Source organism: Schistocerca cancellata, chromosome 6 (assembly GCF_023864275.1).
Source record: "Schistocerca cancellata isolate TAMUIC-IGC-003103 chromosome 6, iqSchCanc2.1, whole genome shotgun sequence".
NCBI lineage: Eukaryota > Metazoa > Arthropoda > Insecta > Orthoptera > Acrididae > Schistocerca > Schistocerca cancellata.
The window spans coordinates 603,786,000-603,812,021 of record NC_064631.1 but is presented as its reverse complement, the minus strand read 5'-3'; the positions used below and the strand labels follow the sequence as shown (position 1 = coordinate 603,812,021).

The following is a 26,022-nucleotide window of genomic DNA, read 5'->3' as shown; positions in this document are numbered from 1 at the left end:
TTCTGCTGGAGAATGGTTCCAGATTAACGTAGCATAAAGCTCTTTATTATTTTTAACAATAGTTAAAACATTCAAGGAGTAATCTGTGTCTGGAAGAACACTTTCCATTAATTAAAGTGTTGGCTCTCACATGTAATATCATATATTTTAACATTAAGTATTAGAATTAAAATTGTTTGATAAAAGAGATTTTCAAATCACGTCATTAACACATTGTTATGGCAAGTGGATGTCGGTGGATTCCTTTGGAGCAAATGGCATCACAGCACCCACAAATAAGACATATTTTAACTAAAAATACTTTTGCTTCAATGTTTAACTAAAAATAAACAGCGATAATCGCTGTTACATTGAATCAATAAAAATAATCTGTTACATATTCATATGTATATATCTTTGGTATCATATTCACTTGCATCAGACACACAATGCACTGTGTAGAGATATCACAAAAGCACACAGCTACCATTTAACTATGCAACAGGGACTAAGAGTAATGTGTAGTTCCTTACTGCTGCTGATAAAGCTTGGGCTTCTCTCCAGATGTGTAGAAAATGCAAGATATAAAACAATTTGTTTAATGCAGTATGAAATTTCTGTAAACAAACATTATGACAATGTTTCTGTCTCATCAAGATTTATATATAAGGTTCAAGAAGTCACAAAAATATAATATTTACACATGCTTAAAGTGAATGATATGTGTCATATTTAGATCAGTAACACTCATTACACATCTGAAATGTATTGCTTTACGGAAGCTTTGTATACAATCAAATAACAGCAAAAATGTAATTGAAGTTTGTATAATAAAGTGCACTTGGAAAGAAAACATCCATTTCATTCAGAGATATATTTATAACATAACCACTGCAAATAATAATAATGATAATAATAATTACAATGTATTGCTGTTAATTTAAATTATGGTAACTTGTTTTACTGACTATCTCATTCGATGCAGCACTATGGAGAAAGACATCTTATCAAAACGTTTCTCTGCTTTTATGGATCATATTCTTTGACTAACAGCACATTCACATATACATTTATTACGGCTACTATAAATAATTGTATCAGCCCTTATAATTAAGGTTAGATCATACAGAAATGCAATGTGATTTAAATATTACAGGTCTGGGAAAATGCCTACTTTAAAACCAAGTACTTCATTGTTTTGGCAAGAACTATAACAGAAGAAAGGATCTACAAAAGTGATAAAAAGAAAACAGCTTCAAAAGACATCAAATCTTCTGCAGAAGCATATAGTTACTGTACCATACACTACGTCTAGATATAACAGTGAACTCTTGAAAGGCAGTATTTCTCCAAGGCAGTACAAAAGATCCAATAACCTCTGAAGCTTCACTTTCATTTTAACAGTTTTCGGTATATATTATGTGATGAAAATATGGAAAATCTGTTAATACTTTGAAACTCTCACTCTCACGAGTCGTAGCACTCAACAACACTACGGCACAGCATAACCACACTCGTTATAGTTCCACCTCAACTAGTCTGCAGTTTCATGACAAACTGAAATTCCAAGGAAAAAAGTCAAATTTTGAAAAAAGTGCATTTCTTGAACTAAATTATATCAGTCACGGGCCATATAATTGTTTCAGCCAACGAAAAAACAATGGACTTACTGAAACTTCCTTTCTTATGAATCCAACATGTAAACAATAATTCTGATATAAATGCACTAGGATTACAACAGGCAATTCTGATTACATAGTGGTGCTGTCATGAAATAACAGACTGTCTGCTCTGATACCGTGATTTGTTTCTGAAAATACATTCATTTAATGCTTTGTACCTCAAAATATATCATATATGAGAATAGAGTGTGTATTTATCCTATATGGCCATGTAAAATAATTTAAGACATCTATTAGTAAGTCCACAGAATATACATGTTATTAAACATCTTGTTATGAATGACAGATAACAATTACAGTAATATGTCTTAAATACACTTATAGCATCCAGTGAATTTATGATAATGTGAAGTAATATTAATGATATGTAACATTCAAGAAACATCATAAAAAAGTGTTTGAAAGAGATTTAACTTTATAATTGAAGGTAATATGGATCATCTGGGATCAGTATTGTACACAAAAATATGAAAGTAAGACATTAACATTCATATTCAGTATTGCAATGCCATGAATGTTATTTTATGTCCCTCTTTCATGGGCTGTTTGATGAAAAAACGTGAAAATGAAATGCACTATTAATCTTAGTGTATGGTTGAAGATATTGTCTATTCCACACTCACTGGGCAGTTCATTAAACATTGAAAGAAAACATTATGTTGAAAATGATAATATTTTCTGTCCCTTTCGAGCATTTCTGAAATGTAATAGTCAACATGAAACAACTCGTCATGTGACTTCAGTCTGAGATGAGGATGATGATGACAACAATAATAATGATAATAACATTAATACAAAAATAATGGTGATACTAATAATAACAATAATAATAATAATGGTAATAATAATAATGGTGGTAGTGGTAGTAACAGTAATTTCTGGCATAACTAGGTAACTTCCATTTTCAATAAATGTAAATTCAATCACAAACAAATATATTGCATTTTCACAAAACATTTACATTGTGCGTGAAGTCCAACTCGTCGATAGTATGTGCACAAATATTATACTCTTACTCGTTTAAATATATTTAGAATGTTAAAATTTGTGTTGTTGACATACTAAAAGGTTTAACATCATATCATTTCAGATCATATCACAATGCAGTACTGTCTCATCAAAGGTACTCAGGACGTCACATTCACAAGATGAATGAAACAGTTTTCATCACAGTCCACTAACAAAAGAGTTTTTTACTGTCCACAAAGTTAGCACAGTAGCTGCACATGGCATCATGAGGCAGAACAATGTTCTCTTAATCACAATTCTTCAAACACTGTAAGAAAGATGCACACATATCTTATGATGTGTGGCAGAAGGCATAAACGTCTTCCATTACACAAAATGCTAAAAATCTGCACACATATATTTACAAACACAGATACTTTGATTCTTCTGACAGAACCAAAACCGTCATTTCATTGCCCTCTCATATCATATATCAGCTCCTGTTCATGCTAATCTACTCTTCTTTCAGTCTCATCAGCAGCATCTATTCATAATTTCCTGTACACTGATCATGTATGCACACCCACACACACCCACACACACACACACACACACACATGCACACACACACACACACACACACACACACACACACACACACACACACACACACACACACACACACATGGTTGCTCATGCATGTGCACTCGCACACAGTCAACACAAATCGGCAAACATGTTCTTGTATTAACACATGACTTATGCATACATGATTATATCCTTTTATGTATGAGTGCAAACACATGTACATGTGAATGCAATAAGACACACACACATATTTATACACACACACACACACACACACACACACACACACACACACACACACACACACACACACACACACACGTGTGTGTTTGTGTGTGTGTATGTACAGATAATTGTTGCTGCAGATTGTTTCACTTTGTAAGAATCTTAGCTGGAGGCAAAAATGAAATCCATATGCACCAGACCAGCTGGGTTGCCACAGAATCTATAATGTAACTGGAGATTCATTTGTTATCTATGTATCACACGAAATATTCACATCCAGAACAAGAAAAGAACATGAATGTGCCACTCTGAACTCATGAGCAACATGAAGACAGGTGCTCAAATTGTACAGCATTTCTCTTGCATGGAATCTCCAAGCAAATTCTTTCACATAATACACTTGCTTTAGACAACACAATAGGTTTGTTGCTAGAAGCAGTGCTGAGTTCTGACAACATTTGAGATGCAATAAAATGTCATTATTCAGTTCAAAATGGCAGGCTTGCCACAAACATATTTTCAATCAGTGGTGGAGCAGGAACAAGATCTTCCAGCTTCAGATAGAAAATCCTCTGGAGCCCCTGTACACTCAGTGATCGAAGCTCAGGAAGTTTTCCAAGCAAGCGGGAGAAGTAATGTGGCTTGCGTTGAGCTTCAGCATTGTATGTGACATGGTCCCTGAGTGAGCTTATGATCTTCATTTGCAGTTGCTCTACTTTATGTGGTTCTTTCAGACCATGCCGTTCTGTAAACAAAAAGAACAAAATGTTTACATTTCATCTTTTTTTACAACAAGACTATTAATAAATATTGGAAAACAAACTAGAAAAAAATTTCTGCAGTTAGAGTAGATGTGCTTCTCCCCATAGCTGTTTGTCCTACAGCAAAATAGAAAAATCAGTCTTACTAAAATACCTGTACTTACATAAATTTTGCAGTATATAAAAATTTTCAGCTTTCATTCACTTGCCTCAAATGATTTGGTAATTTAGATAAACTACTCTGCTGAAGTCCATGCACATATATAAATGAACAAACAGCCCTCACCGGTGCAATTTGACCTGGCATGCAATGTGTTTAATATCACGGCCTGTGGTGTCCCTTGTGCATGTATTCCAATGACTTGAGTTTGGAGGTTAGGGACCGAGATGGGATTGGTAGCAGGACATTTCTGTTCAGAGCACTGGAGCAATGTTCCACCTGATATCCAACAGAAGTCTCTACTCTTCCTCCTGCTGCTGAACTTACCAATAAGGCAATTGTTCTTTGCTGACGTATCCCATACCTAATTGTACCTTTCACAAAAAATGTTCCGAAAAAAACTCATAAAGTAACGTACAACATTTAAAAATCTTCTATCAGTTATTGCTCCAACGTGACTCATAGATTTCTAAACAGATGTATACAAATACGATCATGTAACTGTCTTCGTGAACCTAAAAGAACAACAAGAGGCAGGTAACCATCAATGATAGACAAAAGTTTGTCATTTCATATTCATTGTAAATATTGTATGAATACTTAGACCAGCTTTCTTTTTTTTTATATGTGGATGCCACATAACAAGAGCTTCTTTAAATTACATGATATTCTTTATTACCTTGATTTGGTGCAGTAATTAGTTGTACAATTTTTCCTGTTAGTAATGGCATGACTGCCTGTGGTTGCTTGTGTATACTCACTATGCAGCTCGCTGTTTTCCTCATATTATATGTATGTATGTAAACATTGGCTGGTTTCGCATATAAGTAAAATTCTTTGTGAAAGATGTAACCCTACGTATACAAACACATGTTATTGAGAAACAATGTCTTGTACACATTTAAATCATCCTTTAATTCATTTCTTGACTATTATACCCTCAGGCAGGCTAGATTCCTCAATTAATAACATAACAACTTAACAGTGATTCTATTTGTGTATATGAGACCTGTGCTTCCACTAACGTAACTGCTGTGTTGCGGTCCTGGTAGGTATTTTGACACAAATTGATTGAGGAAGCTTGTACCTTATCCCATTTTACAGGTGATGTGAAATTTAGTGGTATTGCAGCTTCTGATCTTTACCAGATAATGTTATGACAGGACTTAAAGAATGTGTTCGCTTCCAACATATACACAATGATTGTATTTTCTGTGTTTATGGCGAGATTGTTGGAGAACCTTTATGCAGTATATGATTCACATTCTCATTATCGAAGTCCCCAACAATTTCTCCTGATCACTATGTTGGTGTCATCTGCAATTTGAAAGCATGATGTGGAGGATCAGAGTCATTTGTAAAAAGTTGCAAGAACACATCATAAATTGGACCTTAGTGAATACCGTTTTGTTTAGTGGTACAGGTGTGTATTCCTTCCCTAAAAGTGACTTCCACTATTTGTTGTCTGATTTGTCTGATCTATAGTTAACAATGTTCATTTTCATACTTGGAAATGGAATTAAGTCCCATGCTTCTTGACAGAGCGTAGGGGAACGATGCAGGAGACCCACACCGCTGTACTAGGCGAGATCCTAATAGAGGTGGTTTGCCGTTGCCTTCCTCCGACTGTAATGGGGATGAATCATAATGATGATGATGATCATGATGATGATGACACAACAACACCCAGTCATGTCAGTGCAGTCCGACCCCGGTAGCTGAATGGTCAGCGTGACAGAATGTCAATCCTGAGGGCCAGGGTTCGATTCCCGGCTGGGACAGAGATTTTCTCCGCTCAGGAACTGGGTGTTGTGTTGTATTGTCCTAATCATCATAATTTCATCCCCATCGACGCGCAGTACTGTGTACCACCCTTGTCGTCCAACAGCAAAACACTGGGCCACAACAAGTTTCCATACCTCCATTGCACTGCACCCATACAGATGACTTTTGCGACTTTTCAAGTCACCGAAGTGGCGTCAAATCAAAAGACTTGCACCAGACGAACAGTCTACCCAATGGGAGGCCCTAGTCACATGACATTATTATTATGTCGGGGCAGGTGAAAATCCCTCATCCCGCTGGGAATCAAAACCGGGACCCCGTGCTTGGACTGCAAGAATGCTACTGCAAGACCACGAGCTGCGGATATTTTCATACTTACTCATTCTTATTCTGAAAGTGACAGATTATGGTTTATAGCATAAAAAAGCCTGTGTGACATCCAAAAATGTAACCCTAACTGCGATTTTCGGTCAAAATCCACTTTTTTGTGTCAGTTCAGTCATTTCTCTTCATAGCCTTTTAGTATCCTTATTACTCAACATTTACATTTTAAATTGTTTTTGAAACATTAAAGAATTCTTTCTTCTTTTATATTGTCATGAAAAGCAATGAATTTATGCAGCTCCACCAAACCAAATACAGATCATATTCTTCTGGTTGTTGATAATTTCCATACAGTCTATGCATCTACTAAGGATTCAAAATGGAGTTTTATATTCTGGGACAAAAGTCTAAAACAGGTTAGCAGTAGACATCAGGCAGGAAATTGGAAACCTACATCCTCTTCCAAAGTAACTTGGAGTATGCGGCAAAAAATATATCTCCTTTTACCAGTTTTCCAGTTCCATTCACAAACAGAGTTTGGGAAGAAGGACTGCTTAAACACCTCAATGTGTGCTATAATTAGACTAATATTGTATTCGCAATACCTATAGGAGTGATACATAGGGGACTGTTGGATATTCCTAGATTCATGACTTGAAGTTTGTTTTAGAAACTTTCAAAATTGGCCTTCATGGGATATTGTCTATCTTCATGTGTCTCCCAATTCAACTCTTTCAGCATTTTCGAGACACTCTCCCACGGGTCAATCAATCCCGTGAACATTTTCACTGCTTTTCTTTGTATCTGTTCGATATCCTCCATTAGTTCTATCTGATATGGGCCCTGTATCAATATCCTGCCACCTGGTTTATCTATGACTGAGAACTTTCCATTTCATATCTCTATGAAACGTTATACCCATGTATTTCTATCTGAACAGTCAAAGTGAGTTGCTAGTCTTTGCATTGCTTTAAAATAAATCTTATCAAAATATGACCATATTTGTGAAGCTTTTTTCAGACAATACTTCACTATTGATAACTGCATCATCAGTGACTAGTCTGGCTACTCCTTCTGCAATACATCTCTGTACTTGGACTCAGGAATTACCTGTTTTTCTCTTAGCGAGCATATACAAAGTAATCTAGAAACATTTACCATAATTATCAGTTTCAGTAGATCAGCGAGTCATAATTTGTTGTTAGTAGTGTATATTTTGCAGCAGTGGCCAGCAGAGGTTACTTAAAAGTGTAATCACCACACTGCCAGTTATTTTTAGGCAATATGAAATATCACAAATCTATACATCAACGTAACACTTTCAAGCAGGTAGATGTCAATGGCAAATAACGAAATACTCATTTGTCAGTATTATCACTGTACATAGAGTAGGATAGTTTTCTTCACTGACAGCCGGAGCAAGCCAGCACTGGCACTAATGGATATATACCGATGCAGTAGGTACAACTATTTTGCTGATGAATTCTTCTCGGGTTATCAGCCGAGTGGTGGCGTTGTCTTGTTGCAATGTTTCAATGAGTTTTGTACCCATCATCTTCTGGCCAGAAGATGACGGGTACGAAACTCATTGAAGCATTGCGACAAGATGACGCCACCTCTCTGCTGATAACCCGAGAAGAATTCATCAGTGGAATACGCCGAGAAAGACTGAAATCGCATGTACAGCTATTTAATCTAATAGTTTCTTTCATATTCCAGTAGTACACGATGACAGATATCTGCAATGTCGATGAAAACAACTGAGTAAAATGAAACTTGACATATGCTCATAAGAGATGCAATGTGGGAAAGTGGCTCATCTACTTCAGATAGCCTATGAACTTTATGAAAGGACTCAAGCTTGGTGTTTTTTGAGCTGTTCCTATCCTCTGGCATTGGGTATTCTTCAAAACTTTAAATAATATGATAATATGAGGAAATGCAAATACATGTGTATTATGATCTGCTGACAAAGACAATGGAAAGCTTCAGAATGAAAGCTCTATATATATACAGTGCAACCAGTCCTTATATTATTGTTATGCCATACGCCATACTTATTCCTTCCTCGATGTTGTGTCTCTACTGTGTGTGCAAAGGGCGAAAATGAACATACGTTTCTGGCTGAGACGCGCTGCTTGTCAACCTGTGGCATGTTTCCAAATAAATCGGTTTTTACAGCACTACTCATGAGAGGTAAAACAAAATGATAAATATGAAACTTAGTCTTACTATTAGAAACGGAAGCCTGTGAATTTTACGATTGGAATCATGATTTTTTGAGAAGTGGTAAATGAAAAAACTGTGTTAAGTCGGTTGTAATGATCGAGACGTGGTAAGTTTGAACAAAAAACCATCTACTATTTCGTGCCAGACTTGACTGTTCAAGTTTCAGAACGAGAATTCGAAAATACTAAAACCTTTTTCACTCAAAGTTAATCAATTCAAAGTACAAATTTTCAAGGATATCTGTGCTTATTTGCCAGCACGAGCTCTGTGGAGTCCAACGACGTACGCGGTGATAATAATAATAATAATAATAATAATACGAACTAATAATAGTACATCAACTCACCTGTGACCAAAGTGAGTGCACAAAGGCAAGCAAAAGCAGAGATGTCAATATCCATAGCATGTAAGGACTGACAGAACTCCATAATTGCATGCAACCAGTCTCCGAAACTTCGCTGGCATTGTTGCTTGTCAAGCACAACTCCATTGCAAAAAGTCAGCTTCGTGTCATCTGGCCGTGTTCTACAAAACATACGAATTAATTAGTAGCATTCGATAATTTCCACAGAACAGTCGCATTCAATAGTTTTAAGAGGCATCTCATCAATTGTGATATCTTACAATACACGGCGGAGTGTTTAAAACATAGTCCAGAGAATATACAAGACTGCGAGAGGTATGTCAGTTTTTCCTGATACAAAAATTGATGTAAGTGATACAAATTTATTATATTAAAACCATATTCGCAAAGCGTACTTCGGTATAACTGCTTTGTGAACAAGCTTCACTGTGGAAACCGCAGAACAGATATGGTAAAATAAAGTAAGTTTTTGATGCATCGAATGAACCGCACTCTTAAAAATCTATGTTTTGTGATTACTTGTCTTATTTCTGTAGTTAGGACACTAAGAAGTTTGTATTTTATTGCAGCTGTATATGAAGACTGGCGGAAGTCTTCCGTGTTGCGGAACTTACTAATTCGGTCTCACGGATTCATTTGCTTGCGCATTAAGTTTGAACAAGCGAGGGAATATTGCAGCATAGCGTGTGTCATAAAATACTCAAGGTATGTACATAAAATAATTGGAAAAAGGAAGAGCGATTAATGTACCATCGACAATGAGGCCATTGGAGACGCTCAGATTGGGGAACGACGGGGAAATCTCCAGTGCCCGTTTTGAAAGGCACCATCCCGGCATTTGGAAATTTAGGAAAGTTGCAGAAAACCCACATCCTTATGGCCATAAGGAGATTTGAGCCGTTGATCTCCCGAACGCGAGTAAAATAACTGGACGAACATCCGAATGATTATCATGTTTTGCATTGTAAATAATGAGTTTTCCTGCACGTGGCGTTCGACAGTATTCATTATAAAATGATTGATATCAGTTTTGTGAATAGCTGAACCTTAAAAAATCTTTTGAGTTATCTCTTACTGATGCAATAAGAATGTTATTAATCCCATTGTTGGGAGTATTTTTATTGTATTTGCTGGCTTAGAGTTGATTGAAGAATAACGTACCAGTTCTACAGCCGACGTATCAATACAATAGTAAGGACGGTGGGTAAGCTTGTGCCACCCTCCCACACTACTACTGAACAGCAGTGGCCCGCGTGCTCGGTGGCTTTTGAATGCTGCTCACAGCATGCCCAAAAAAAGTGCTAAAGTATGCGTGTTGGATAGACTTAAGTGGAGAGCTGAGTTAAACCATCTCTGGACTGAAGACTCTTCAACAACAGCATGATGTTGTCAAGTCATATTAGTTTTAATGCAGAAAATTAGTACATCTATTTGAACTTTGTGCTCAGTTTTGTGAAGATCGCGGTTTGATATATTCGGTAGTAAATCTAACGCATTTAGACCCTATATTCCACTGTGTGTTCTTTTCTTCTGCCGTACAAATTGTTAGGATTGTCTTTCGATCCTCACCAACTATTGCGCAGTCTGATTGGCAAAAAAAGGAGTGAAGTGCCATGCAGCCACAAAAATCTTTGACTGTTTCTCCAATGAACATACAATAAAATAATTGCCAAAATTACGGCTGTCTGTATTTATTTTCTTCAAGTCACCATATATTTTAGCGCTTGTTTAATTCAAGCACACTGTATAACTATATTACCACAGGGACAAATAGAAACCATAGGAAAATTGAAACTTAGTACATGTATTTTAAGTAAATATTCACCGGAGAAAGTAGAAACCACCTTAATTTTTCGCACGCAATTGTTTATTTGGAAGCGATGGAAAAGGCTGGTCTCCAATGGTATAGTTCTACGAATGAACAATACGGACAAAAGTAACTAATATTGGAATATATTGTCGACCAATATTTGCACAGATGATATGAGAAAATCCGATGCTTGTTACACCGTAACACGGCTAGCGGCAGGTATGTCAAAACGCACTAAATTCAAATGGTTCAATTGGCTCTGAGCACTATGGGACTTAACATCTGAGGTCATCAGACCCCTACAACTTAGAACTACTTAAACCTAACTAACCTAAGGACATCACACACATCCATGCCCGAGGCAGGATTCAAACCTACGTTCGTAGCAGTCGCGCGGTTCCGGACTGGAGCGCCAAGAACCGCTCGGCCACCGCGGCCGGCCGCGCACGAAATCAGTGATTTTGCTTTTACAGCGGGTTAGAAACGAAGGAATGCCACGAAGCGGTAGTCCCACAGAACATTTGCTAATGTTTACCTGTGTGCTAGCCGCAGAACGAAGAGCTCTAAGGAAGCGGACTGGAAGAGCAGTTCCTGGTCCTCGCGGCACAGGTCCGTGAAGCCGGGGATTTTATCTGCGAAGGCGCGTATCACGTCGACGGACGTCGTCAATAGGTTGTAGAACTGCTGCACCTTCTCTGCCTCGCTGATCAGTGGTTCCGTTGGCGACGGTTCACGGTACTGTAAAACAAACGGCGGACGTTATTACGGTACTCTTTGAGGAAAGCAGCGAGCATCTGACAAATACATAGGACACTGTTCTAGTTCTGGAATCTTCCACAAGGATTGTCTCATAATTTTAGAAGGCATCAATGTGTAATTAAAACACTTGCAGAAGTGTTGTTGCTATACTGGAGTCATGATCGCACGAGTAGGTGCAAATTTCCGCCCACCATCCTGTTTTACACTTTCTGTGACGTCCTGGAGTCACATCCTTTAATGTGGCCGCTAACTATTGCCTTACCCGTTTCGTTCTTAAGTCAGTAAATGTCTTGAAGAAGGTAAAAAATTAATTAGTTGCAATTATGTTCGTTAGTAAAAATGAAAGGATTGTCACTAGATGTCTGGGGCCTCCTTCGTGTACAAAGTTAACCCACTTGCGGCCATAACGCCACCGACAATCAGACGAAGCGTAGTCAGTGAAACAGATAGGAAAAAAGAGCAGACTGACCCACGGCAGTTAATATACAACAACAAACAGTTCCAACTCGTCGTAGGTCAAGGGAGAGAGTACAGTACCACTATAAGGCCGGCCTGAGACCCATCGGGTATCTTCACGATTGAATTCTTTGCAAAATACGAATCTGCAGCGCAAAGAGGAAATTGCACAAGGGCAGCAACTACAATGTAGCACGTGGGGAGCAGTGAATAAATTAAGAACAGGAGTTATAAAATGCAAAGTAAACATGGTTAAGTGGGGCTACTCTGAAGATGACCACTGTGAATGTAGAGAACCACAGACGATCGGACATTTTGCTCTTGTGCCCAAGGATGGAGTTTCTTTTCAAAGCGGAAGATCTTTTTTTTTCCAACGAGAAGGCCGTTAAAGCTATTGAGTTTTGTATGAAGAACTTCGACCTGTATCTACCGTTGCCTTCAGTATTGTTGACAAACCAACGGAAAACCGCTTGCAGCAATAGTCGATCATTGTCTAGTCGAAACTGGTGACGGCATTGAAAAACGCTCTTAAGTGTTTCGAAAAATATAAAAATAAAAGAACGCAAGTCTATCAGTTTATTTCCAAACATGTCCCTTTTTACAAACGTCGGTAATAAAACGTTGGTATTTCATACTGAAGACAGAGGTAACTCATAACCACTGATTCGCAGTTATTACGAAAAAGGCTCTTTTACGGACCTATGTTTACTGGAACGTTTTTCCTTTTGTTACCGTATATTGTCGCCCTCATTAATCAAGATAGATCCTATGCTGGGGAAAGGCCGTAGATGAACCATAGAGTATATACAGAGTGAATCGCCTAAAACTTGCACCACACATATTGCGGAAATGGAAAGTGCTATTGATGTGCGGTTTTCAAGGGACGAATTGGTAGTCAGGGACGTGTGTTGTTAGCCAGTCAACAGATTCTAATAATACTTAGAAAGTGTATTTTTGTGCAAACATACACTCTTGAATGGTATAATACCTATTGACAGTAACAAACTAAAATTGGGGTAAATTTGGATGTCAGTGTTATTTGCTGCAGGATTCTAGTGGGAGTCCTTTGCAAGATATCGTATTTTGGAAAGTTCCCACACTGGCACATAATATCTGTGGTAGCACATACTAAAGAACAACACAGACTCATACACTAGTTATGTGCCTTGACAAGTAACGAGACAATTGACCATCAGAGGTTGTGTTCAAAATGACCAGCAGCTGCAGTACGCGCTTCCAGTCTGGCGTTGAACGACTGCTGTACACGTGCTACCATTTCAGCGGAGATCGCCGTGCAGGCTGCCGTAATACGTCGCTGTGTATCATCGGGTGTTGTTGGTATGCCCTTCTAGGCAGCATCTTTTAGCTTTACCCACAGAGAAAAGGTTACAGGCGTCAAATCCGGGGAACGGGCAGGCGACGGTACAGGTTCTCTGCGTCCAGTCCAACAATTTGGAAACAATTCGTGAAGACATGCTGTAGTACTTCGTGCTCCACGGGCTGCACAGCCGTTGTGATACCACACGTTCCTCCTAGTGTGCAGAGTCTTATTAGCACCGTGGAAGATGATCTCTTAGGAGGCAGCAATACTTGTGCACGTTCAGTGTTCGTCTACGAAATACGGGCCTATGAGCTGATGTTTCACTATCCCACACCACACGTCTGCACACCATGAACGCTGATGTTCCACCCCACAAAGCCATCGGGGATTGTCAACAGACCAGTAGTGCATGTTTGGGCGGTTTACCTGGTCATGATTGGTAAATGTGGCTTCCCCACTGAACAAGATACATGATACACTTGGAGTATCCTGTCTAATGCCAATGTGAAGTTAACACGATTCTCATAATCGTTTCCGTGCAGCTCTCAATGAAGAGAGATGTGACACGGATGGAACCTGTATCGATGGGGTATGCGTGGGACACTTGGCCTCATTCACACCACTTCCTCGTGCAATTGCGCGGGTGCTAACGTGCGGGTCAACCGTAACAGCAGAAAGAAGATTAATTTCCACTACCACTTTCACGTAACTTGTTGAGGTGGTTGCTAAATAACTTCCGAGACAGTCGACGTCTGTTGGGATATATTGCCACTTGCACCGTCAGAGAACAAACCGCATTCTTCCTACACCCTCCACCCGTACACCATGACCATGTAGGCTTTTTCTGCATTGGTAAATCTCATCGTCCACTCACAACCTATTGCTTGCGTTGTCGAACACTAACTGACTGGCAAGTCGCAGTGCACTCAAGGAACATACAAGCACTCTGTAAGCAATCACAACAACATCGTGCCTAGTAACTAAGCAGGCTGAATGACAGAATCAAGTGTCGGGGTGGAAACTTTGCACAATTCGATATCTCGTAAACGACTCGCACTTGAGTCCTGCAAAAAACACCACTAATATTGTGACTTACCCTAGTTATAGTCTGTTAATCTCAAGAGGCATTATTCCATTTTAAAAATATATGTAAAAATATAGTTTCTAAGTATTATTAAAATCTGTTTATTGGCTGACAAAAATGGCTCTGAGCACTATGCGACTTAACTTCTGAGGTCAGCAGTCGCCTAGAACTAATTAAACCTAACTAACCTAAGGACATCACACACATCCATGCCCGAGGCAGGATTCGAACCTGCGACCGTAGCGGTAGCACAGTTCCAGACTGAAGCGCCTGGAACCGACCGGCCACACCGGCCGGCTGTTGTAGAGATAATTTCTGCGATTTGAAGGCCAGGTGTTTATGAGCCAAGACTAGATAAATTCGCATGTCTGTTTGAGTAAACTGCCAGTCAGTGTTTATATATCGATGCTACGTTGACACCTAGACAGCCTGATTAATTTCCTCCAATTTATGCAGGTTCTCAAGCTCTTGCGTGTATCGAAGTTATTCCGCATGAAATAGTTTCCTATACTGTGCCACAATAACATAGTTAAATAGAACAGATTCGGCAATAGAAAACGTAAAAAAGGAAAAAAAACTGGCTGTCACTTCTTTTATTACTCCAAAATCCGAGGAATGGTCTTGTATTTTTTATTTATTTTGTATGTAGTGTAGGGGTTTCCTTTTCTGATGACATATCCAAAATTCATAGATATTTTAATTGACCATAAAAAGAGAAAGGTAAATAAATAATGGATAAGCAGGTGGTGCAAATCGCTTACCGTATGTACTGTAACATTTTCACAGCACCAATTGCGGTTTTTTTCATAATCAGTTAGAACAGAGATTCGACAATATGAATAAAATGGTTCAAATGACTGTGAGCACTATGGGAGTTAACTTCTGAGGTCGCGCGGTTGCGAACTGAAGCGCCTAGAACCTCTCGACCACGCCGGCCGGCAATATGAATAAGCGGAATAGAAAACATCGCCAAAAAAACGTAAATAACGTGGAATCTTATACCGTGACGAAAAGCGCTATTCAGTTCCCGGTAGTAAATTATCATCATGTCTGTAAAACGGTTATAGAAAGTTTCACTGCAGTACTGAAGGTGATCTATCAGTAGCAGCGAAGTAATAACACCAAAACTACACTAAGCGCTATACGGGTTACGATGCCGTCCCAAATCACGTGACAGGTGCAACAGATGACAGAATTCTCGCGCGGTCATCCAATTTTCACTACGTTGCGAGACGAACCTGCGAGTAGTCGAGGCTGGCGAGGTCGGGCGACGTGTCGACGTGCGCGCGCACCAGCGCCGTGATGAGCGAGACGGGCGGCGACGGCGGCGACTCCTGCGGCGACTTGGGCTTGGACGGCAGGCGGCCGCGCCGGCCCTTGAGCGAGTCGGTGCGCACCACCTCCTTCACCATGCCGACGGCGAGGCACTTCTGGAAGCGGCAGAACTGGCAGCGGTTGCGCCGCCGCTTGTCCACGGGGCACGCCTTGTCGGCGAGGCAGACGTACTTGGAGCCCTTCTGCACGGTGCGCTTGAAGAAGCCCTTGCAGCCCTCGCAGGTGCGCACGCCGTAATGCTGGCAGGCGGCCGTGTCGCCGCAGACGGCGCACAGCTGGGACGGGCTGGGCGGCGCGGCCGAGCCTGCGGGCCCCGCGCGGCTGCCGGACGGCCCGGGGGCGGCGGGCGGGGGCGGCGGCTGCGCGCTGGCGGCGGCGGCCACGCTCGCCGGGGGCGGCACCAGCGCCTCCGGGCCCGGCCCGGCGCCGGGCGAGCTGGAGGCGGACGACGAAGCGGAGGGCGGCGGGCCCGCGGCAGTGAGCACGCGCAGCTTCGGCGACTCGCTGCTGCTGCTGTGGGCAGTCCGTCACAAATGTCGCAATAAGCGTCGAAAACGCACATGCGTTAGCGCTCTCGGCCACTACACTGACAAGGGAACCTCCCCATCGCACCCCCCTCGGATTTAGTTATAAGTTGACACAGTGGATAGGCCTTGAAAAACTGAACACAGATCAATCGAGAAAACAGGAAGAAGTTGTGTGGAACCGTGAAAAAAATTAGTAAAATATACAAACTGAGTAGTCCATGCGCAAGATAGGCAACATCAAGGAGGCTGTGACCTCAGGAGCGCCGTGGTCCCGTGGTTAGCGTGAGTAGCTGCGGAATGAGAGGTCCTTGGTTCAAGTCTTCCCTCGACTGAAAATTTTACTTTCTTTATTTTCGCAAAGTTATATCTGTCCGTTCGTTCACTGACGTCTCTGTTCACTGCAATAAGTTTAGTGTCTGTGTTTTGCGACCGCACCGCAAAACTGTGCGATTAGTAGACGAAAGGACGTGCCTCTCCAACGGGAACCGAAAACATTTGATCGCAAGGTCATAGGTCAACCGATTCCCCCACAGGAAAACACGTCTGATATATTCTATACGACACTGGTGACGGCATGTGCGTCACATGACAGGAATATGTTGTCGACCCACCTAACTTGTACACTTGGCGAATGGGTGAAAAGATTCTTCTACCTTGCCCGATTTAGGTTTTCTTGTGGATGTGATAATCACTCCAAAAAAATGATGAAAACATAAGAGTTTGTCACATAAACTGAAAATAAAAAAATTAAACTTTTCACTCGAGGGAAGACTTGAACCGAGGACCTCTCGTTCCCTAGCTGCTCTCGCTAACCACGGGACCACGGCACTCCTTGACTGCCAGCGTCCTTGATGTTGCCTATCTTCGCATGGAGTACTCAGTTTGTATATTTTACTAATTTTTTTCATAGTTCCACACAACTTCTTCCTGTTTTCTCGATTGATCAGTGTTCAGTTTTTCAAGGCCTATCCACTGTGCCAACTTAAAACTAAATCTGAGGGGGGTGCGATGGGGAGGTTCCCTTGTGAGGAGACAAAAGTTATGGGGCAGCTATATGCGCATAGGCAGGTGGCGGTAGTATCGCGTACACCTGGTATGACAGGGCAGTGCATTGGCGGAGGTAGCTCTCATTCGTGTGAGAGGTGTCCGACGACTTGGAACCCGGAATGGCAATTGAAGCTAGACGTATGGGACATTTCATTTCGGAAATCGTTAGGGAATCCAATATTACACGATCCACAATGTCAAGAGTGTGCCGAGAATACCACATTTCAGGCACGGGCAACACAGTGGCCGACTATCTGCACACAATAACTGAGAGCAGCAGCGTTTACACAGAATTGTCAGTGTTAACAAACATGCAACACTGCGTGAAATAACGGCAGAATTCAATGTGAGACGTATGACGAACGTATCCGTTATGACACTGTGGCGAAATTGGCGTTAGGCAGTATTATGGGTGGTATTCGTGGATAATAAGAGTTTATTGTTTTCCGAGGTTCAAATTGGGGACAGAAATGTGTAAAAACGTACGATGAGGTAGAATGGAAGGATACGTAATTGATTGTCGTGGTTAAACACTGTATAAAGTTCCAGTATCAAAGTTCTGACAATAATCTTAGCACATAGTGGGGTGTTGCATGCGATGAGTTTGGCGTAATCAGTTTTGGAGGAATCAATAATCACTTTTTTACATTTATTGTGGCTGAACATTACCGAGCAGAATATTTTTTAGCTAAATTCCTATTAAGCCATTCATAAGAAAAGAAAGAGTGTGGCTGACGAAAAGAAAACAATGGTTAATCAGTAGAACAAATTCGTAGCAATAATCGAAATCAGTCATGTGAGGCGTGACTAGGAAATATGATAACAGACGAGTCAACGTACAGGAGAGGTTACGACACCATATAATCTGACGTTGGCGGTACAAAGGCGCGCGGCTCCCTGCGGCGATTTAGATCTCTACAGTGTCTATAAGGATGTCGGGAAACCTGTTATTAATTTTCATTATGCCTGGAGCCATGTAAACTCTTTTGAGCCCACTAAAATTTTCTAGTCTGAGAAAGAGCTTCTAACTTGTCATACCTCGAAATATATTAAACTCTCTGAAGTCCTTTTTTTTTGGCTCTGAGCACTATGGGACTTAACTTCTGAGGTCATCAGTCCCCTAGAACTTAGAAGTACTTAAACCTAAGTAACCTAAGGACATCACATACATCCATGCCCGGGGCAGGATTCGAACCTGCGACTGTAGCGATCGCGCGGCTCCAGACTGTAGCGCGTGGAACCTCTCGGCCAATCCGGCCGGCTACTTTTTTTTGTCGACTTCTAAAATACCTCTCTCTCCAACGGATCTTCCCAAAACTCCATGTCGCACTACTTTTGCCATACATAAGGTCCCGAAAACGGCGTTTTTTTTGTCCCTCAAAATTTAACTGGTAACAAATACGATGTATTAAAGTGTCTGTCTCCTAATTCTGAAATTCACCTATGGTAGATATCTCCACAGTGTCTATGAAGATGTCGAATATCTGCTGTTAATATTAATTGGAGTAGAAGTTTCATTATCTTTTTAAAAAAAAGAATACGCGATATTTAAGCGTCCGGGAACGTTTTCACTTGAGAATCGTTTGACTGGTTTCTGGGACAGGAGCGATGAGGAGGCAATCGAGATAAGAGTGTCGACGAATCTTGTTAATCGAGATACGGGGTTTGCCCTCAGTGCGGCTCGGCTGCCAGCGTTTGGAGCAGTAAGACGTGTGTGGGCAGCGGTGGACGTAAACAAACAGTCAGGCTGCTGTTACACTGTTCTGGAGCCTTTATAAGGAGACGGTCTGTGACACCAGAGGATGGAAAGAGAGAGCAAGCTTTCTTAAACGGGTGACTGGCATTGAGGCAAGAAACGCGTGATGGTTTTATTGCGTTGAGACGTCGCAAGAACGTTCGTAGACGGAAAAATCTAAGTAAGCGTAAGAAATGCAGAGAAGTACAAGTAGACGATTTCTGGGAAGGGAGGCTGGCTCACCTGGTGGTGGACTCTGACCGCTGCAGGGGCAGCGAGGCCCTCCGCTGGCGCGGGCTGAGCGCGGTGGCGGCGACGTGCAGCTCGCTGGGGAAGTGCGGCAGCGAGTAGGACTCGTGGCAGACGAGGGGGTCGAAGCCGGCGGCGGCGGCGGCGGCCCCGGGGCTGGGCTGCGGCGGCTGCTGCGGCGGCGGCGGCGCGCCCGCCGGCGGGAAGTACGGCGCGAAGGGCGCGTGCTGCGGGTGCGGCGACGGCGCGAACTCGTACGGCGACGCGCCCGCCACCTGCCGCAACATGGCCGTCACCAGCGGCTGCCGGCAGACCAGACAGTCCGCTCCCAGCACGTTTCTTTTGCATTCGGTCCTCTGTCCGTACCACAGGTTATCTTACCCCACCTATCCCACTCCACATCAGGGCTCCCCTTTTCCTCTTCCATTTCTATCTTTCCCCATCCCTCCAACTCTCGAAATTACGGCCGTGCCCACACTCCTCCTCACTCTCTGTCTTCCCACTGTCTATTCACAGATACTACCAAACGGGCAGCCCCCCCCTCCCCCCTACATTGACGCCTCTCAATCCTACAGGACATTTTCCCCTTCCCGTTTCCCTTTTTCCCTAGTGTAGGTCCCACCGCCTTTTAAGTAGTGTTTTGCTGTTCTACTTCACTGTTTCTGATCGTGTTCCAAATATATACAGGGTGTTACAACAACGTACGGCCAAATTTTCGGGAAACATTCCTCACACACAAAGAAAGAAAATATGTTATGTGGACATGTGTCCGGAAACGCTTACTTTCCATGTTGGAGCTCATTTTATTACTTCTCTTCAAATCACATTAATCATGGAATGGAAACACACAGCAACAGAACGTACCAGCGTGACTTCAAACGCTTTGTTACGGGAAATGTTCAAAATATCCTCCGTTAGCGAGGATACGTGCATCCACCCTCCGTCGCATGGAATCCCTGATGCGCTGATGCAGCCCTGGAGAATGGCGTATTGTATCACAGCCGTCCACAATACGAGCATACATTTGGTACCGGGGTTGTGTAGACAAGAGCTTTCAAATGCCCCCATAAATGAAAGTCAAGAGGGTTGAGGTCAGGAGAGCCTGGAGGCCATGGAATTGGTCCGCCTCTACCATTCCATCAGTCACCGAATCTGTCGTTGAGAAGCGTACGAACACTTCGATTAAAATGTGCAGGAGCTCCATCGTGCATGAACCACATGTTGTGTCGTACTTGTAAAGGCACATGTTCTAGCAGCACAGGTAGAGTATCCCGTATGAAATCATGATAACGTGCTCCATTGAGCGTAGGTGGAGGAACATGGGGCCCAATCAAGACAAACATTTACAGAAAATCTGTAGAGCAATGAGTCGCATGTCAACACAAGCACCGAAGTCAACATTACCTTCCTTCAATTGGGCCAACTGGCGGTGAATCGAGGAAGTACAGTACATACTGAAGAAACTAAAATGAGCTCTAACATGGAAATTAAGCGTTTCCGGACACGTGTCCACATAACATCTTTTCTTTATTTGTGTGTGAGGAATGTTTTCTGAAAGTTTGGCCGTACCTTTTTGTAACACCCTGTATTTTTCCTTTATCTTCACCCGTTAATCCTTATTTTTCCTTTATCTTTTAATCCTTCGATTTTAATGCAAACAACAAATAAAATCAACAGTTTAATGTCATGCAAACTCCAACAAAATTCATCATTTAGTAGATTTTAAAATCATCTGTAAAATTTGTAACCTTTTAATCATATTCGTTTCCTCTCGAAGTGCATTTTAAATTTTTTTGGCTGAAGAACAGAATGTTTTATCACTGGCAACCTATCCTCTGCCCATATGGGCAGAGAGGGTGAAATAAAAACAAAGGAAAAAAACCAGTGCATTCATCGTGTGAAGGTATACTCCGATTTAAATTACTTGGCATCTGACGTTGAACGTGTGAACTTGTGAGGTCGTGGCGATGCGTAGGCAGCCGCCACAGAGTTCCGCTCTCCGCAACGAAAGAAATTCGCTTTAAAGGTTGTAATTCCTACAAAAATCTTGTAAGAAACCTCGGGTTCAGCTACGGCGTAGCTCTCTACATGTCTCTACGAATGGTAAAAGTCTGTTTTCAATTTTAATGATACCCGGAATTACATTTTTTTTCTTGAAATAGGCAAAATTTTCTGTGTCTTCGAACTTATCAAGTCCTATCTCGTAAACTATTGAACTCACTGGATTAGGATGCTATTTTTCCCTTCATTGCCAAAATACCTTCCTCGTGAACGTATCTTTCCGAAGTTGCGCTTTGCGATGCGTTTGCTTTGTATTAGGTTCCGAATTTTCTTTTTCTATTTTTTTAAGCATTGCCCATATTCAACTCGTAACAAGTATGATTTTTTAAAAAAGTCTTTATCTACCACAAAAATAAGGTAAAAATTCTGAAATTCACTTATGGTATTAATTTTTAACATGTCAAAATATTTTCTTATTTCTTTTAAGGCCGGACATATGTTTTTTACTGAAACAGGCGATATTTTCTCGTTTGGAAAACAATTACTATTTGAGAACTAGAAGGTTCAGTGCTTTCCAAAATGAAAGTAGCAACGCAGTAGGACACGACAGTGCCGACGGGCTAGGGAGCAGTACAACCCGCTATCTGTCGAATGCCAACTGCAGTAATGTAACTGGTACCATAGACGTAGTCTGTATCTTCTATGTACTGTTGGTAATTTCTTCCCTTATTTATTTCGTATGTAACATCTTCCCAATAGTCAAAAAAGCATGTTTTCAGTAGTACACGGACTTAATGTTCTCATCGCTAGCATACAAAAGCAAATTCTTTGAGCGGACTTTATACTTAAATAAGTATGTCGCGGTGTATCACAATTCCAGTCTTAGGTGCACTGTGTACACCACTGCCCTATAAGCACGTAGCAGAAGTCACGGCCATGTATAAGTGGAAGACTTTTTTAATACCTCCACACGTTAATTAATTATCATCCTCCTTGCTGGACAGTACTTGGATATATATATATATATATATAGTGTGTGTGTTTCATCTTACAGTACATTACTGCATTGGACAGCGGGTACAATTATGCTAAGGAAGACGATTTGCGTACCAATCAAAAAGTACAGAATAGTGGCACGGCATCTGACATCTACAATCACATAAATACTCTGCAAATTGCTGAGCAGTGCGTGACACGAGAGCAAAGGAGACACTTGGATCTGCTCCTGTCCGTCTTTTCTGTGCATTGGAATTTTTTTTTTATTTTTTTTTTTATTTTTTTTTTTTTTGGGGGGGTGTTGTCGACTTGTAGGCGGGGTTGAAATATGCAACGCTCCACCCATACGTGAGTATTGCTCTTCATTCTTGGACAGTTATCAGTTGCGACTGACAGATGATATCAAAAAAAGATCAGCGCATTTCGCCACGGGTTCGTTTAGTAAGTGCGAAAGAGTCATGTGGATGCTCATCTGAGTCCATTGGCAGACGGTACAATAGAGACGACATGCATCACGGCGTAGTTTATTGTTAAAATTTCGAGAGCGTATATTCTTAGGAAACTTACAATGAAATGAACACCCTTAGCTGGTTGCAGGCGTTGACATACGTCAACGGGGACAGATGCAAATGTGTGCCCCGACTGGGACTCGAACCCGGGATCTCCTGCTTACATGGCAGACGCTCTATCCATCTGAGCCACCGAGGACACAGAGGATAGTGCGACTGCAGTGATTTATCTCTGTCACGCCTCCCGCGAAACCCACATTCTCAACGTATTGTCCCGCACTACATTCGTAGTGCCCCCGCCCATTATACTCATTACTCGCGGCGCGTTGCCGATTCCCGTAAGAGTTCGGGCACTGTTTGTGAATTCGCACAGAAGAAGAAGATGGTCAAGTGGCCGGTGAGCCTGAACATGTCCGAAAGAACAGATACCATCTTACTGAATATCTTAGGAAACTTGCCCAATATTTTGCTTCCTCCTACGTATATCTCGGAAAAAGACAATGAAGGCAAGATTAGAAGGACTCTGGCTTACCAACAATCGCTGCTCTCGCAGAGTATTGATGCGGATGCCGAAGATTTGAAGGGAGAAAACTGGTGTTGGCATTGCGCAGTCGGGTGACTGGTGAGGAGGAAAGAGTACTGACCTGGTGGTGGTGGTGGTGCGTCTGGTGCTGGTGGTGGTTGTAGGGCGGCGCCACGTTGTAGCAGTCGTCGTCCATCTTGTAGGGCCCGGCGGCGGCGGCGGCCTGGTGCGGGTAGCGCGGAGAGTACGTCTCCTGGAAGCTGGGCAGCGGCGCGGGGGCGGGCGCGGGCGCGGGGGCGGGCGCTGGCGGTTCGGGGGCGGTCTGGAAGACCACGTCCGGGAACGGGTCGATGTCCTCGGAAAGGGCGCCGGTCTCTTCCGAGTAGGGCGCGGACAGCAGGTCCGCGAAGCTGCTCGATCCGAACGGGGCCTGTGGGCAGCGTGGACGCCGTCCCGCATGGCATCGCTCTCTGGCGTCGCGGCGCGGCGCGCGCATGCCCGCCGGCAGCCAATCGGCGCTCCCCTCACCCGCTACCGGCCAATGCCGCGCTGCCTGCTGCGCAGCCAGCGACCCGCGTCCTCCCTCACGTGGACATCCTACTCCCGCTGGCCCCATCTCTTCGGTGGCTGACCGCGTGCACCGCGAGGGGATTACCGTGTCCGAATAGCCAATAGTCGTCCTTACTCACGTGTTACAATAACGACAGACGCATCACCGATGAAGCGGGGTTGCATCTTTTTGGACTTGGCTGTACCTGAAGGACCTTGATTTGCTTGATTGGCGACTCCATGTTGTCTTGTGCACTACGACCAGGTAACAGGTATACTTGAAAAAAGAGACAGCATTGGTCGTATATTTTTTACTATTGCAAAATCGATTTTCTGTCACTGAGTGACCATCTTCAGTGCTATATTGTATAACAAATTGGGATGCACTGTTGTCACTAAGCTTACGGCAATCACATAGACTCTATGTGATTGCCGTAAGCTTAGTGACAACAGTGCATCCCAATTTGTTATACAATATAGCACTGAAGATGGTCACTCAGTGACAGAAAATCGATTTTGCAATAGTAAAAAATATATGACCAATTCTGTCTCTTTTTTCAAGTATACCTTGATTTGCGTTGGCCGTGCCATACAATGTATCCCACTTCTCTTACCACTCCACATAACATTTGGCCAGAAGCATAATAAAAGATACCAAACGGATGTTGTTTTACTACCAGGAGTACATTAAACAGCACTACATTGTGAGGATATGGACTACAGTACGTCTTTTTTTTCTTTTAATAGCACCCTACAATTTTTAATTCGGTAATCTACCTCTTCTCCTCGAGACCTGTCCATATCAACATGACGTTATTAAAACGTACCACGAAACTGTCTTCGACTCTCCTGCACTAACACACTTGTTGGACATGACAGTAAACGAATGGAAGCACGAGGAAAATGCACACTGATTCAGTCAACTTTCTTCAGGTGAAGGTTTCTGAGAGTACGATAGCCGGCCGTTGTGGCCGAGCGGTTCTAGGCGCTTGAGTCCGGAACCGCGTTGCTGCTATGGTCGCAGGTTCGAATCCTGCCCCGGGCATGGATGTGTGTGATGTCCTTAGGTTAGTTAGGTTTGAGCAGTTTCAAGTCTAGGGGACTGATGACCTCAGATGTTAAGTCCCATAGTGCTCAGAGCCATTTGAATTTGAGAGTACAATAACAATAACGAAAATAATCTGGAATGCTATTCATCTGTGAAGAACGTAAGCTAATAGAACAGTAACTGCAAATATGTTTCCTTATTTACTATATGAGTTCAAGTAGTGTAATACTAGTCGACCATAATATTATTCCACCGGGAAGTAAGGCCACTTCCGTCAGCTTATCATGAGGTTCTTTTTTGTAATATTTCACGAGGACACTCTGAACCACTTGATAGTTTATGCACAACTGGCTTGAAATCATTCACAGTGCAAGGCGCTTTTCTTAGTCATCACTGTATTTGTTTGCTGTAACGTCACTCATTTCTGACAACGGCCATGGGGAGGGGGGGGGGGGCAGGTGTAGTAATATCCTGATCGGATAGTACTGTAGTACTTTTAACGATGTGTTGTGTACAGTAAACTGAGTTAAACATGTACTTGAAACATTTTTATTTTTATTTTGCTTCGGACAAAAAGTTACTTTGGGTGGTCAAAACAAATGGGACACCACGCATGTGACGTGTATGCCCGCAGTAGATCGTAAAATGCCTAAGATGTTGAAACAAGAAATGATAATGCGCAAATAGGCAAGTATTTTAATACCCTTTCTCGTCTGCCCAGATACTGAAGTATATGGAGTGGGTCGATGTATCTTTCCTCAATACCATTCGAGAGATCCTAAGAACAGAAAGAAGGTAATGAAACGTCTGTTACGTGACGACAAAAGAAAATGTGGGCTGCAGGAGCGGCACAGTTTCCGCCCTATTGTCCCGACGTTTCTATGGCTATGACAGTGAAACTGTGCTATGATCACTTCCTTGCTCTGCATATTTATCATATTTTCCGCTATTTTTCCGAATACTTTCACTCCAAACATTAAGAAGCAATATACTTTTCAGGGACTTTCGAATGTCGTTGTAGTATGTTC

At 42.1% G+C, this 26,022-nt stretch overlaps 1 protein-coding gene across 1 annotated transcript in view; it reads right to left on the bottom strand.

Moving 5' to 3' along the window:
* Positions 1-820: 820 nt before the first annotated feature.
* The window catches only part of LOC126191075 (probable nuclear hormone receptor HR38), an 80,614-nt gene continuing 55,412 nt past the window's right edge, over positions 821-26,022 (bottom strand). The window contains exons 3-8 of the mRNA XM_049931794.1: positions 23,519-23,827; positions 19,363-19,643; positions 15,714-16,323; positions 11,391-11,593; positions 9,028-9,206; positions 821-4,167 (exon numbers count right to left, since the gene is read on the bottom strand). Of these exons, the coding sequence (XP_049787751.1) occupies positions 3,911-4,167; positions 9,028-9,206; positions 11,391-11,593; positions 15,714-16,323; positions 19,363-19,643; positions 23,519-23,827 (1,839 nt within the window). The 3' untranslated portion in view covers positions 821-3,910. The remainder of the gene's footprint in view (positions 4,168-9,027; positions 9,207-11,390; positions 11,594-15,713; positions 16,324-19,362; positions 19,644-23,518; positions 23,828-26,022) is intronic.